The 13,436-nt window shown below is 32.8% G+C and overlaps 1 protein-coding gene across 1 annotated transcript in view; it reads left to right on the top strand.

Moving 5' to 3' along the window:
• The window catches only part of LOC106461197 (ALX homeobox protein 1-like), a 16,723-nt gene extending 3,566 nt beyond the window's left edge, over window positions 1-13,157 (top strand). The window contains exons 2-6 of the mRNA XM_022388058.1: window positions 7,011-7,264; window positions 7,610-7,694; window positions 8,573-8,696; window positions 9,839-9,911; window positions 11,138-13,157. Coding sequence (XP_022243766.1) covers window positions 7,015-7,264; window positions 7,610-7,694; window positions 8,573-8,696; window positions 9,839-9,911; window positions 11,138-11,610 — 1,005 coding nt within the window. The 5' untranslated portion in view covers window positions 7,011-7,014 and the 3' untranslated portion in view covers window positions 11,611-13,157. The remainder of the gene's footprint in view (window positions 1-7,010; window positions 7,265-7,609; window positions 7,695-8,572; window positions 8,697-9,838; window positions 9,912-11,137) is intronic.
• Window positions 13,158-13,436: the final 279 nt, after the last annotated feature.

The following is a 13,436-nucleotide window of genomic DNA, read 5'->3' as shown; positions in this document are numbered from 1 at the left end:
AAAACTGGGCTTGATGGAGCAGTTTGTAAAAGCCTTAAACAAAGATGGACGACTGTTTGAAATATCTATGTGAGCAATTCCCAGGTCTTTCAGAAGCACAACTTAAAGAAGGAATTTTTGTTGGGCCTTAGATTAGGAAAATGACTTTGCATGAACAGTTTGAAAGGACAGTGAGGAAGGTTTTATTTTCATTTTTGTTAACAAACATAATAATAAAAAGTTTTCATTGTGGTAAAATAAATAATAATTTGACCTAAATAAGAGTTTTTCTTCCAGATTTGTAAAAAATCCTTAAGTAATAGAAAACAATGAATATTAGTTTCGAAATTTGCATAGCTGAATTATGTAAAAATCTGCACACACTTTGCTTATCTATCTCACTCAGTATAGTTTTCTTGCATCAACTGCCTTTTCTGTGTTCTCTATCCATCATTTTCTAAGGCATCTTTGCAGTCACCTTCTTTGGCTTCCACAGGAACCACTTTAAGGATAATCTCTTCTAAAATAATAAATAATATACAATGCTAAAATAAATACACAATAAAAAGTCATTTAATTCAGCCCAATCACCCCATTCACCCTAGGTGGCCATATCATCTCAGCTGCAACTCTCCAGTGACCATCAACACATCCTTCACACCCAGGCATGTTCTAATATTTTCTTTTCTTATTTTGGTTCTGAATGTGAAACATCTGATAAGGCAGAAGACTCTCATCTCAGCTGCTTGGTCTTTACTTTTCATTTAATATTTAAGGTCCATGCCCCATTCTCATGCAACTATAGAGGTCGAAGTATGATAGTATATATATATATGGTAACCATAATTTTCTGTGGTATGTGCTTATTTCTTAGCAGTGGGTAAAGGAACTTCTAGGTATTTGAAGCTGTCTGTATGCTTTAAGGGTGTCCAATTTGCAACAACAAGTGTTTGTTTTGGCACATATGACAATGCCATTATTTCTGCTTTAAAACTTTTATCTTCAATCGAAATTCCTCAGGAAATTTGTACCATACAAACACACACATTCACATATATATATATGTGTGTGTGTGTGTGTGTGTGTGTATCTGTAGCTCTTTCTCAATAGATGTAACAATACTAATGTCGTCCATATATGCCAGTGTCTTAGAATCCTTAGTCATACAGTTGGGTGGAATGTACTTGTTCCATTAATAAAACGAGCAATATTGTGGAGAGTATGCTACCATGCTGTGCACCAGTGGTTACTTGAAACATATGTTCATTCCATGACTGGGAGTATCATTGCAATTAAACAAACTTTATACATACTCCGTACCGCTTGATAAAACTTGGGATATATATTATATTCTGTATTGCTTGCCACAACAACTAGGAACGCTGGCAAATGCATACAAAAATCTCAAAAAATTCATACAAAAATCTAAATCAATAGCACTTCTTCCTGGTCTAAAATCATGTTGCTGCTTTGCTAGTTTCTTCTTAACATAAACTCTTAATCTTCTATCTAATATTATTTCACAGATTCTGTCAATGTGAAGTACCAGGTATATGTATCTAAAGTTATCACACTTTCCACGATAATCTTTCTGCTTATAGATGGAGCAAAAAATACCTTGCTCCAGTCCGCTGGTATATAACCATATACCCATACTGCATTGAAGTTTCTCTGTAGCAGCATCAACATGCTTTTCCCACCATATTTAAAGATCTCTGCAGGCAGATCAGCATGTCCTGGGAAGTTGTTATTTCTCATCTGTTGCACTGCCTGACTTACCTCATTCAATGAGATATATCCTAACAATCTGCCGAGACCATTGCAGGTAAGCTTTATTGTGTAAATGGTGCATATAATCCAGGTAAATGCCAAACTGTTCATGGTATCCCTCTTTTCAGCTTTGAATTTGTCCTAATGCAATGCTTTGTTTTCCACCTTGTCGAACCTCTGATGCAACTTAGTAATGCTATCAGGAGAGTTTAAGGTCATGCCATCTAAATTCAGAACAAGGTATTGTATAGCATGTTCTGAAACCCGATGATTCTAGGCAGTTAGCTGTCTGAAATGCTTCAGGAAATGGTCCAAATCCTACTTTGTAGTACTTTTCAATGCTGGTGGAGTCATCTGTTTTACCCAACTTAGGAGGAACTTTGATTGTGGTGGTCAGACACTCTCCTTCTCAACTCTTGGCCATCACCTGACTGAGTTGTCATCGATACTGTAAGCAGAGCATGATAGGGGATCAAAGAGTCCTTGACAATGACAAGTGGTAGTCCCTATTTCTAGGTGGAAGAGTGTTAAGATTTACTCAGCAGCTAGTTCATTTGTTCTGCATGATCTCAAGATCCAGCCTCATCCATGGATCTATATAAATGTATCTTCTGAACTGACGAGGTTCACCACTTCCCCATTATCCATAATTTTGCTATTTCGTGCCTGTTGTTTCACCTGCTGTTTTGCTAGTTCCAGTTGGCAGACATCATCTACCAGTAGCACCCCCTGTTCTCAGGAAGCTTCAAACAGAGCTGTGATTGTATTAATTCTGCTTACATAAGTCTGTGGGTCCTACACAAACTATCCCACCTAGTCTCAGACTTACCAACTGACAATTCCCAGTTGTTTATACTTCCCTTGCCCTAAAGTTATTGCAAAAGGTAAGAGCAGCGACATATATTGTGAGTGCACCAAGTATTGCAGGCTCTTCTTCCTCAGTCGTCAGTTGTGACGAAATAAAGGTCCTGGATCTTCACAGCTTTGGTGAAAGTCCTACATTCTGGATTTCTCCTAGACCTGATATCTCTTGCTGACAACCATCTCCCCTCAGTGGCTGATTCGTTCTCTTGTTTGTTAGCCCCTATACTCATGTAAAATGTCATTTTCTTAATTATGAGACCTTTTTAAAAGTTATCACACAAGAGTAGGTGTAAAAGGTAGTACACATTTCAATAGATGTAGCAAACTCCTCAATATGATATCCCGCAGTCTTGGCACCAAAATCTTCTTATACTTATCAAGTCTGTTGCATATTCATGTAAAACTGAGTTCAACTTTGACTTATTGGGCATATCTGTTTGATAATTGGAGTCTTGGTCAGTATATAACTCACAAAGTAATGCTAAATCTCTTAAAAATTCATAATGTTAAAGTAAATGGAAAAAATGAGACTGGACACAAAGTGAATTGCAAAATGAACGATCTTTATCGCAACACTAAACACAGTGTGTCTACTTGTTTTTATTTATACGGGACTGTCACTGAAGATCCTGTTCCCGATTTTCTGAATACAATGTCTCTAGGTTTAAAATAAATTTCACATTTGTCTAGAGCGAGTAGCACTACTCATGTGATGGTCATTCACACTACAATATAAGTGAAGTCATAACCTCTAAAAAACAGCAAAGGAACAAAGGCAGCTAGAACGAGGTCAACACAGGCTGCTAATGTAAATGTGTCATATTAATCCTAAATAATCACAATGTAAGAAGTAGCAATAAATATATCTACAAGTTACTTTATTATCTCTGAATTTATGGTTTGAAATTAATGTAACGGCAATTTTTAAGCATTTTTGAACATTTTGGTATTCCTGGTTAAACAGTCTTTCTAACGGAGCAGTCAGTTAGGCCTCCTAACTGGAGGTTAAACAGAATACCGAACTAGTAAAATCCCTCTCAATTTGTAGCTTAGTCCTTCAGAAGATCAACTCAGAAATCAATAATTTCACTAGTTAACAAACAAAAATAGTTAAATACAATATGCTACAAAAACAAAGCAGACAAGGGCAAGTTTTTTGTGGTGGGTGTTGAACTGATAAAAGCAGGTAAAGATTTTATTGAATGAGCTCTGATCACTTTAGTATGTTCCCCCTGGAGGTTAAAGTAGACCCTAAACTAAAAAGAAAAACCTCAAGTTAAATTTAAAACAATCAAACTACAAAAGTTGCATTTAAATCAAATCCAATGACAAATTTAAGGTTAATAAATAGTACCAAAATTCTATCTAAACACCAAACTAAAATATAATTGCTTAAACATTCTTAAAAACATACTATTCGTTCAGCAAAGTGAAATTAAAAATCTACTGGCTTTAAGCAAACAGAAAAACAAGGTACAAGAAAATTATCACTGTATTACAAATGAAATCCTTAAAATCAGTAAAATCCTATAAATATCCTTAAAGTTTGACAAGTCCTGTTTTGCAAGGACAATAATGGCTATAAATTATATCATAAAGAAAATATAAACTAAACCATATTTGTACCCCAAATGCACCTCATATACGAGATTCCTCCACTCAGAGTCAAGCTCTAGGGTGTGGCTGTCCCTGACCCTTATCCTATTCTCCTACAGAAAAGATAACTTTCTATTTCTGGACATTACGTGCTATCTCCCCTGCAAGAGAAGTCAGTTATTTGTCAGTTAGTAAACACACATTTTACGTGTTTTCAAAATAGGAAAAGTTAAAAGTGTTAGTTGAGGGAAACTTTGGTGTTCAAACTGAGAACACTGAAAAACAACATTAATTTTTAAAAAATGTACACTAACTATGTTGGTAGCAGAAACATAGTTCGTCTTGTACTTCACAATTGATAAAAAAAACGTGCATGGGTTTAATACTATTGATATTTTTTTACAAGATATTTTTATTCAAAGCACTTAATTTCATCAGGCCTACTGAAGTTCACGTACTTAGGATTAATTTCACACAGCTTCATTAGCAGCCTGCTGAGGAACACGGTTTTATTCATGAGCTTTAGTTATGTAATGTATAGGGATTTACTATATTTGAAGACATCAACTAAATTTCATAGGTTACTGGGAAGTTTTCTACTAGTGCTGATTGTATAAGTTGTCACATTCTGATTGGTTCTAAACGTGTTTCACTGTAGATAGGCTTCTTGCAGGCTTTCGTTCAGACATTATATTATTGCTAATATACCTCCATTCATTCAACCTCCCTTAAATTGATTAAATTATCGGTACTAGAAGCTCTTAACCACAGAGCGAAGAATTTAGATGTGAGCCAAAAATGAGAAAAATCAAAGCAATGTGAAGCTTAATGACAAAAGTTGATTAGCGGTTGCTCTTTTTTTTTATACAGTAATGTCTTTAGCCAGTTTTCCAATGGTGTTTACAGCAGCAGTTGACAATGATTGTTCTGGTCCTTCAGAAAACAGAGATTGTTATAAAACTGTGATAAAGGATACCATAAAGGACACAGTATACAGCTCATTGTGCATGGTTCAATTGTTTACTCCTTTATAACCTCCTGTAGTTCAGACGTGTTTCCATTTCTTTGGTTAAGCGGTCACGCGCAAACATGAAAGTATCCCTTGGAGTCATGAAGTCGCTTAACAGATCCAATATGAGAGAAAATCCGATGTATGGATTTAATTGGATAATCAAATATCAATAGAAAGCTTGAATTGCTGTATATCCAAGGGACCGCTTAGAAAATATGTTTTTTGTTTGGTTATGCAGTAAGGATGAGGAAATGGAAAAACGATTAAACACGTAAAAATTGAAAGTTTTATTCATATTTTGATTTTGAAAAACTAGCATATTGATCTTGATTAAATAATTGAGGAAGTGGGCTGTTGTCATAAGGTTGGTCCTGGTGCTGTCTGCGTCATTTTATAGTCTACTTTTGCATTCCCTCCTGTCTTCGCCTGTCATAGACATATTACTTGTTATTATCCAGTTAATAATACTGACTTGGTGGTTGTGGGGCTCGTGACGAATGTTTATCCTAGTTCTGTGAAGGTCCTCCATCGCAAGAGGGACCGACTATAATTTTCGATATAATATCGACCACATTATATAAGACATAGTTACAGCAAATTGTTTTTTCTACAAGTTTACAGTGAGAATATATATATATATATTCAGGAAATGTATCAACAATCCCTCTAAAATGTAGAACAATGTGGTAGAAATTTTAAATAGAAGAAACATGAAGGCTGTGTCAAGATAGTTCAGACTTTTTTGTCCGTGTATGTATAATACATGTGATGTGCTTATTACCATATGTGTACATTTGAGTGTGATGTTGATGTTTACTGCATATATCCACTGCATAGAAATGCAGCTGGCCTACCGACCTCAGGTTCTATACTACTGTTTGAAATTGTTGCTGAAAGTGCAAGAAAAAAGCTATAAGTAGCTAGAATCTTCTTAGATAAAAATCTCTATTCCAAATCCAAGCTTTAGAAACTTTAAAATTATTTTAATCAAATTATGAAGTAATGATGGTGTAAAGACGTAAGAATACGATGGATGGATTATTCAGATACATTTTTATGATTGTGAATATTGTCGTATATATATATATACATAATTACTGATAGATTTAAGTGAAATCATAATTTTTGTGATTATATGTATTTCTCAATACAAAGGATTTTAATACAAACACCAAGAAGTCATTAGTAGGAGGAGCAACTAGTCATAGCGCACACGAAGCGTCAAGCATATCTGCAAAAGCTGAGGAAATATGGGATTGGTCTAATGAAGCAATTATTGGGCGGAGTCGCATATTAATTTGTATATAAAATAAAGACAGGCAAGGAGGGTATTTATCTTCTACCCTGATTGAAATTTCTTCAACTAAATCCAATTGTTGCTTAGTTCTACCATTTCTTTTTCGGTGAGGTAAAGAAGACACTGCTTGACTCATCTGCTGTTTATAGCTTCATCTAAAGGTAAGTATACTGCCATTGAAAGTACTTCTCTGTGTGTGTGTGTCGTCTGTAGTCAGTTATAGCTATAGTCGTATATGAACTAAGCGAGCACTAAATGCATTTCTGTACACTTTACCTTGCAATTTTTAAAATAAAGCTTAAAGCACAATGACGGCAATTGTAGAAGTGATTCGACTTAGAAAACTGCACGTCAAATTTCTATAAACCTTAACCAGAATACTGTTATCTCCAAAAGATATGATACCACTAATTATCTAGTTTTGTTCTGGCTGCATGCTTGCTTATATAACTATACATTGGATGTGCTAATAAAATGGCTATTTTCTTTAAGAGATATGCAAAGGTCTCAAAATGAGAGTTCGAGAGGGAATTTTAACAGTATCCAGGTGATGTTAGACCTTCAGGAAACTGCTGACTGCAACCAGTCACAGACTGAAATAAACAGTATGAAAATGATGGGCTTTCCGTTGACCAGTCAAATAGTTACGACGTCAGTGAATGGAAGTTTAGTAAACTCAGTGTGCGTCCGAGATTCTATCACAAAGATTGTTCAAACGAATCGCGTCTTGAGCCAAAACCCTATTGGTAAGATTTTATTTTATTTTTATAATTTCTAAGTCCATTTTTGATTATTTTATATGAATTTAAAACAAAGTTCTGAAAATGTTTACAAATTGTAAAATTTTAGTTTTTAGTAAAGTCAACTTATTTCTGTATGATCTTGTACATACATTAATTAAACTATGTTTATTAGTTTCGTTTAGTTTACTTATAAATAGATTACTGTACTGTAAGAATTATTCAAGTGAGTTGTCACACTAATGTTTAGCTCATTAGAAATATAGTAATAACCGAAAACCAACAAATGTTCTTTTCCGTTCAGTTTATTGAAGCGCCATGTATATAAGGAAAAATTTTCTCTTATTTCAGCTGACTCTAAAAAATCTAAGTCAACGGAGAAAAGCCAACATCCAGGAATTACTGCAGGCAAGCTAGCCAAGAAAAAGAAAACTAGGTAAGCCTTTAAATATATATATATATAGGTCTACTAAATTATGGTATTTGATAATAAAAATCCATGAGAAAACTTGCTAAATTATGTTTCAAATTTTCCAACAATTTTATTTTTCCCCTGTTGTTTTTGAAATATTTCTTATAATAAGCCTCAAAATATCTAAGCTATATGGGTTTTTTTTCCTAGAAAAATTACTAGATAATGAACAATAAAGTTGTAATATTTCTGGTAAATACCCGAGCCTGTAAAAATAACAGCCATGTAAAGCATTGTCGTGAATATGGAAAACTCTTCATAAGCAAGTTACTGTTAACTTTAGGATTTTAATAAATGATTTTACATTCAGTTGTTGATTTTGACCTCATGTTCATGCTTCTTAAGAAACTTGAAAACTTTAAGAACGCGCTATTCGTTAAGGATTACTGATCGACAAAGAAAATAATGTTATGAGTATTATAGTAAAAATTAAGACACTTTTTTAATTTTTCAAGCAGGTTTATACATAGTTTATACAGACGTAACCTAAACATTTTTTAAAGTGGGGATTGAACTGTTCGTATTTGTTATATGCAATGCTAGAAAGTAATCTTAATTATTAAACTATCAAACGTAAGTTATTTTGAATTACTATCAATGTTGAGTAGATTTTCTTCTGTACTATGAGTAACTGTATATTTTATAATAGCACAGAAGTGCGTGAAACTTTCTTTTTTTGATAAATTTCGTGTTCTACAAGTGTTCTTTAAAACTTTACTGAGGTGAATTTCGCTCTTTTTTAAATTCATTTACTTTTAATCAAAATAATCAAATTATTTTCTGATTAGGCTGATAAGGCTGATAATCTTAATTAAGAAAACAGTATCTTACAATTTAAATAGGACAACTTTCACCGTGTTTCAACTCCAAGAACTTGAAAGAGCATTCCAGAGGGCGCCGTATCCAGATGTCTTTGCTCGTGAAGAACTCGCTCTCGGTTTGAATCTTAGTGAGTCACGAGTTCAGGTAAATGAAAGATTCCAAGAGATACTTATTAATAAGTAGATTTTTGCATTTTGTAAATATACGTTTAATTGATTAGCATCTTTGGTCAGAGTGATTCAAAAGAAGGCATAAAAACTACATTATTCAACTTTTTACACAGTTAAAGAGAAGTCAGTTTAAGTATTTTGTATCTTTGTGGCTAGAGTCGCAAGGAAAGTAATTGTGTAGTTTAAACATTTTACTTTGTTATGTCAGTTATGATAATTGTAACATTTCAATACCAAATGTTTCAAAAACAAGAAAAGTGTTAAAATCACAGAGAAGCTCATATGTTCTATTGTACATAGCTATATACGGTGGCCGGACAGTTCGCTACTGAACATTTCTTTCCGGTACATTTCGCTACCGGTCTTTTCGTTACTAGGTTATTTCGCTAACAGGTCATTTCGCTACCTGATAATTCTATGTCATAATCTCTCTTACATATCTTATTTAAGATCATAAAATAAAAATATATTTTGTCAGTATTAGTTCATTAGACAAACACTCCAGTCAGTAAAATATTAGTAAATATTTCTTCAATATTAGTTTATTAGAGAAACACTCCTTCAATATAAAAAAAGGATCCTATGTTGTAAAACATTTTATTTAAAATGATAAAAGATCTGAACTTTCTAAAAACGATTCAGGCTTTCCTCTAATAATTGTCGAGCAAAATGAGTTATTTATACTTAGCTGGAACAGGTAGCGAAACACCCTAGTAAGGAAAAGACCGGAATAGTTTATATACGTACATAGTTATATACAAACTATTGTTTTGTGATATGCCTGACACTTTAAGTAGATTAATATTTTTCATTCTTCATAATTTACTTGATAAAAGTAGGCAAATATTGTACATAGCTATATACACACTATTGTACATAGCTTTATACAAACTATTGTACATAGTTATATACAAACTATTGTTTTGTGATATGTCTGACACTTCAAGTAGATTAATATTTTTCACTCTTCATAATTTACTTGATAAAAGTGGGTAACTAGCACTAGACGATTTGTTTCAAGATACCGTTTTTTTGTTATATTTCAAGAGCATTTGCTATATTTAAAGATTCTTGTAAATGTTTTAATTATGAAGTTTACTATCTTTATTTTCATAGGTTTGGTTTCAGAACCGACGAGCTAAATGGCGAAAGAGGGAGCCACCGCGTAAAACAAACTATTTACAAACTGGTAAGGAAATCCAAAAACAAAAAGAACTACTGTTGTTTGATATCCAAATGATACGTTGCGATAAAAAGTAATTCACAGTTTCATGTCAAACTTCACATATGAATATCGCCACCTTTTCCTACGTTTTCAGATAAAAATTATATTATGATACGGCTGTGATTTATTCAATGTTCGACATTCAGTAGCTTTACTGTCATGTAATCTGAAGTTAAATCCAACCTTGAAAACTTAACCCATGTTAAGAAGTGGGTTTCGATACGAATTTATCAATTTCATGCTGCCATTATCATCTTTAGTGGAGAATTTCGAACAGGCATAAGAATGCCACATACTACGGGCTCGTTTCGATAAAATATAATATAAATAATATTTCAGAACAAGAAATTACAATAATTTAGAAATTTAAAATGTAAGCAAAAACGGATTGATGGAAGGTAAACTGTAAATGTGTTAATGTGGTGATGACTAGCTGCCTTCCCTCTAGTCTTACACTGCTAAATTAGGGACGGCTAGCGCAGATAGCCCTCGTGTAGCTTTGCGCGAAATTCAAAACAAACAAACAAACAAACCAAACCAAACCATTAACGTTGTTTAGAATCAAATACATTAACGTTGTTTAGAACCAAATACATTAACGTTGTTTAGAACCGAATTCATTAACGTTGTTTAGAACTAAATACATTAATGTTGTTTAAAACCAAAAACATTGACGTTGTTTAGAACTAAATACATTAACGTTGTTTAGAACTAAATACATCAACGTTGTTTAGAACAAAATATATTAACGTTGTTTAGAACTAAATACATTAATGTTGTTTAGAACCAAATACATTAACGTTGTTTAGAATCAAATACATTAACGTTGTTTAGAATCAAATACATTAAACTTAGAGCTTAGAAAAGCAAAGTAAGTGAAATGAAAGTTTATAATTTCTCGTAAACAAATACGTTGTTTAGAACCAAATACATTAACGTTGTTTAGAATCAAATACATTAAACTTAGAGCTTAGAAAAGCAAAGTAAGTGAAATCAAAGTTCATAATCTCTCGCATAGAAATACGTTGTTTAGAACCAAATACATTAACGTTGTTTAGAACCAAATACATTAAACTTGGAGCTTTTCGTTGTTTACTGTAGCAAGCTGAATGTTAGTATAATACATAATAAAGGACACATTGAAATATAGGTTTATTTTATTTATCATCTTATTTCGCTGTGTTCTATAGGTTCCACCACAACTTTGGGAATAGCATACCCGACAACAACACCTCCTCTAAACAACAATGTTATTGATAACTGGGGATATGGAACGTCTCCTTACGACTTCGATTTCCAAACACCGTATTTTTCTACTCCGTACACCGGGTTTTCAAACAACTCTCATTCAAACCTGACTTCTAACACCGCCAGTGCGAGTTACTACAACACGATGGTGCAAACTCAATCCATGAACATGACAGAAGCTTTGATACCAACCTACCATTTATCTCCCACATCAGACATTCACCAGAAAACTCTTATTTCGACATCTCATCAAGGACCTCTCTCCCCATCTTTAGACAAGAAAAACATAGTATTGGATCAGTCAGAAAATGCAGTCTTGGAACCTCAAAGGTTGACTTCCTTATCTCATTTATTGCTGAAGACAAAAGACAATACCATGCCTTCTTCAACGTTTATGGAAGTTTTTCTTAAATGAACTTACTGCAATTTACAGTACAACACGTTTATTAGCTTTATTCGTTTCTTAAAAAAGTTACAAAAACATAATAGTAATGTTTTTCTATCTTCAATAATTGGTATGATAAAAGGTAGCATTTTTTTAATTTTTTCACTGATATTTGTAGTTTGCCTTGAAAAAAATATATGAACATCAATGATGTTATATATTTCCTCTATACATTCTAATTATAAAATGTATACATTATGCGGTAATATGTAGTTTCCATTTGTTGCATAAAATGCAATCAGACAACTATTTTAATGGAAACATTTTGAAGCGTTTGTGACCAACAAACTCAAAGCTGTTTCACTGCTACAAAGACTATTGTAGAGGAGGATGAAAGATAGATGAAAGTTTCGAAAATTGCCAAAGATGTAGGAGAGCCTAATTTTCTAACAAATACTATTTCTTTAACTTCCTAAGAACTGGATTTATTATCTGTATTGGTTAAACGTATTTTTTTTTCTTATTGTAAACTAATATCTAAATATTTACAACCATCCACAGATAAAAGTAGAAAGAAAAACTTGTAAGTCCAATATTTGACAAACGAAATATAAAACACATCACGAGCGTCCAAATCGTCTATAGTGGTATTAGTCCTGATTTGAAAAGGGGATAAAACATTATGGATATATTATTTAAAATTGGTTTACGCGTCCACTACTTATTATGAGGCTTCACCCATATTTGTTAAAATACTGTTTATTTTGAGGCTTCACCAATATTTGTTAAAATTCTGTTTATTATGAGGCTTCACCAATATTTGTTAAAATACTCTTCATTACGAGGCTTCACCAATATTTGTTAAAATGCTGTTTATTATGAGGCTTCACCAATATTTGTTAAAATATTGAAGAATACAACTCATTCGGATAATATATGACGTGTTTTTATCACAGAGACATGTGGTACTAAGGCACCGAATGTTCCTTGTTAGTTGATAAAGTGAAGATAAATAAGTTTCTAAAGTTACATACTAACAATACATGTCAGACTTTAAACTACTTATTTCATAGTTCTTGTACATCTGTGTTATATGTATATACTAATAATAAAGCAAAAACGAGATAGTTGGGCTTCGTTAGATGAGGAAAGGTTTTTAAGTAAAATTCTAAATTGTTAGACTTTAACTATAAACAATAGAGAATTTAGTGAAAATTTCAAATTTAATTTTGAAAGAAGTAAATTGATTACATGGCATAAGATACTTTTAAAATAGTTGTTTTGTTATTTAAACTGTTTGAAAAAAGTACCAAGAAGGAACATTGCTTTGTTGAATCTTAACAGTTCATAAATTAACACATTTCTTCGAACTGACTATATATCTAATTATGAAAACGGTGGGTTAAGATTAGAGAAATCGTAGGTTCCGAATAATAGCACAGATGTTTATTCATAGTCGTGTATATAAAACTGTTACGTTTCATCACTTTATTACCTTAAACATTTTAATCTGTTATGTCTAAAGGTAGTAGTCCCTAAGTACCTTCCTCTTCACATTAAAGTCATATTAAAGTGAATTTCGCAAATACTTATTTTCACAGTCAATATGAGTTGACACTGGGCACTTAGGAAGATCTTGTGCAATATCTATCTACCTATGTATCTACACAGCGTGGTCACAAGTATATAGACACCACCTTTTCAGAAAAAATGAAAATTTTCAGTCATCTTCACATGAATTGATATATTTATAATTTAATTAATATCTAGTAGATCTTCCTTTCGCTTCGTGAAGTTCGTTGATCCTTTGGGGCATCATTAGAATCATCTCGTCAATTTTAGATTGTGGGATTTTC

Source organism: Limulus polyphemus, unplaced genomic scaffold (assembly GCF_000517525.1).
Source record: "Limulus polyphemus unplaced genomic scaffold, Limulus_polyphemus-2.1.2 Scaffold912, whole genome shotgun sequence".
NCBI lineage: Eukaryota > Metazoa > Arthropoda > Merostomata > Xiphosura > Limulidae > Limulus > Limulus polyphemus.
The sequence above is the reverse complement of the archived record's forward strand: the minus strand, read 5'-3'. Positions and strand labels throughout refer to the sequence as shown.